At 41.0% G+C, this 1,583-nt stretch overlaps 1 protein-coding gene across 1 annotated transcript; it reads right to left on the bottom strand.

Annotated features, from left to right (window-relative positions):
* Nucleotides 1-224: 224 nt before the first annotated feature.
* Nucleotides 225-1,205, bottom strand: LOC139278186 (leukotriene B4 receptor 1-like). The gene has a single exon (XM_070896839.1). It carries the CDS (start codon nt 1,203-1,205, stop codon nt 225-227), a length of 981 nt encoding a protein of 326 aa, XP_070752940.1.
* Between the last annotated feature and the right edge of the window lie 378 nt (nt 1,206-1,583).

The following is a 1,583-nucleotide window of genomic DNA, read 5'->3' as shown; positions in this document are numbered from 1 at the left end:
AAATTGCTACAGAATAGGTCCGCAAGTCTATTTATATTTTAATCTTTTGGGAATTTGAAGCTTTAATCCATTTCAGAACAGGACCTCTTGTTGAATTACCATACAGCTTTTAATTACTCTAATGCACACTAGGAAAAAAAAGTAGAATCAAAAATGACGTTTTTAATGCACATGTGGCATAGCACACATTTGAGAATGCACTGTTCACAAATAATCCTCACTCGTCAGACGGATGTTTGAAAATTGTCTCTTCTGATATTCGATTCATTGGAGAATTTCTCTGCAATAGAAATGTTCAGTTGTTGAAAGAGTTTAGCAATTCCAGAGGTGTTAAATCCATTCTGGAATCTCCGAGCTGCAAACGCATACAGAATAGGATTGATGCAGCTGTTGGTGACTGCCAAAGCTCCTGCCAAATTCTCCACCCTTTCACTGATGTTCAGCAACATTTTGGAGACTTCTGGGCTTGATGTCTTTGTCAATATTGAAGAAACTGTCAACAGGTTTATGATGTGATACAGCAACCAGCAAACTGCGAAAGCAATCACGACGCTCCTGATCACCTTCATCGACTTGCTTTTGCTTTGAAGAGTCATTTTTAAAATCCTTTTTGCAACAAGCGCATAACAGATAGACAATACGAGAAATGGAATGACGAAGCCCACTAACGTTTCTAATACAATTAGTCCTTTCTGTTGCCGATAACTGGAGAGCAACAGTGAACATTGTGGATGTTCGACGTGCGTTGCTTTCTGATCTATAACAGGAACAGCAAAGAGAAAGGCTGAGACCCAGATGCCGATGGTTAATTTCCCAATTGTTCCTCGTCTCCACCATTTCTGAATAGCAAATGGATACAACACAGCCACGAAGCGCTCAATGCTCATCGCTGTGATGAAAAACACGCTGGCGTACATGCTGCAATGGACCACATACAGCAGAACGTTGCAGAAAGGTGCTCCAAAAACCCAACCATCAGCAAAGGAGTAAATCCAAAATGGCAAAGTAATGAGGACTGTGAAATCTGCAACGGCCAGGTTTAATATCAGCATGACAGTCGAAAACTGCTGCTTGATGTTACAAAGAATAATCCAGATCACCAAGGAATTCCCCAACATTCCAACGAGAAAAATGAGAGTAAAGACGACACAGACCACAACCTGAAGCCCGGCCACAGAAGATAAAGTCGAGTTGGACAGCTCCATTCATGTAACAGCTTGAGAGTTAATTTTATAGTCAGCGAACAACTGGTGCTAACTACTCAAAGGTGTCTAAAATAGAAGTTACGAATTGCATCTTGTTTAGTAACTACATAACACCTATCAGAGATATGAAACACGAGCCACCCCATAGTTCATTAGCTGCAATGACAATCTCAATCATCGTTATAAAAAAACTGGTCCCCGCAGGTTGCTATTTATAGATGTGTCCATTAGCAGCACTGAAACCAGGCTTTGTGTGGAGAAACCATCTCTTGCCTCATTTATATTACATGGCTGCCACCAAAAGCTGGGGCTGCAGTCAGAGTCACTGCTTTGGGATAAGTGCAACTGTCAGATTTTTGGGTTTTTACACTAGAGAGT

This window comes from Pristiophorus japonicus, chromosome 13, assembly GCF_044704955.1.
Source record: "Pristiophorus japonicus isolate sPriJap1 chromosome 13, sPriJap1.hap1, whole genome shotgun sequence".
Classification (NCBI taxonomy): Eukaryota; Metazoa; Chordata; class Chondrichthyes; family Pristiophoridae; genus Pristiophorus; species Pristiophorus japonicus.
This window is presented reverse-complemented; position numbering and strand designations above follow the sequence as displayed.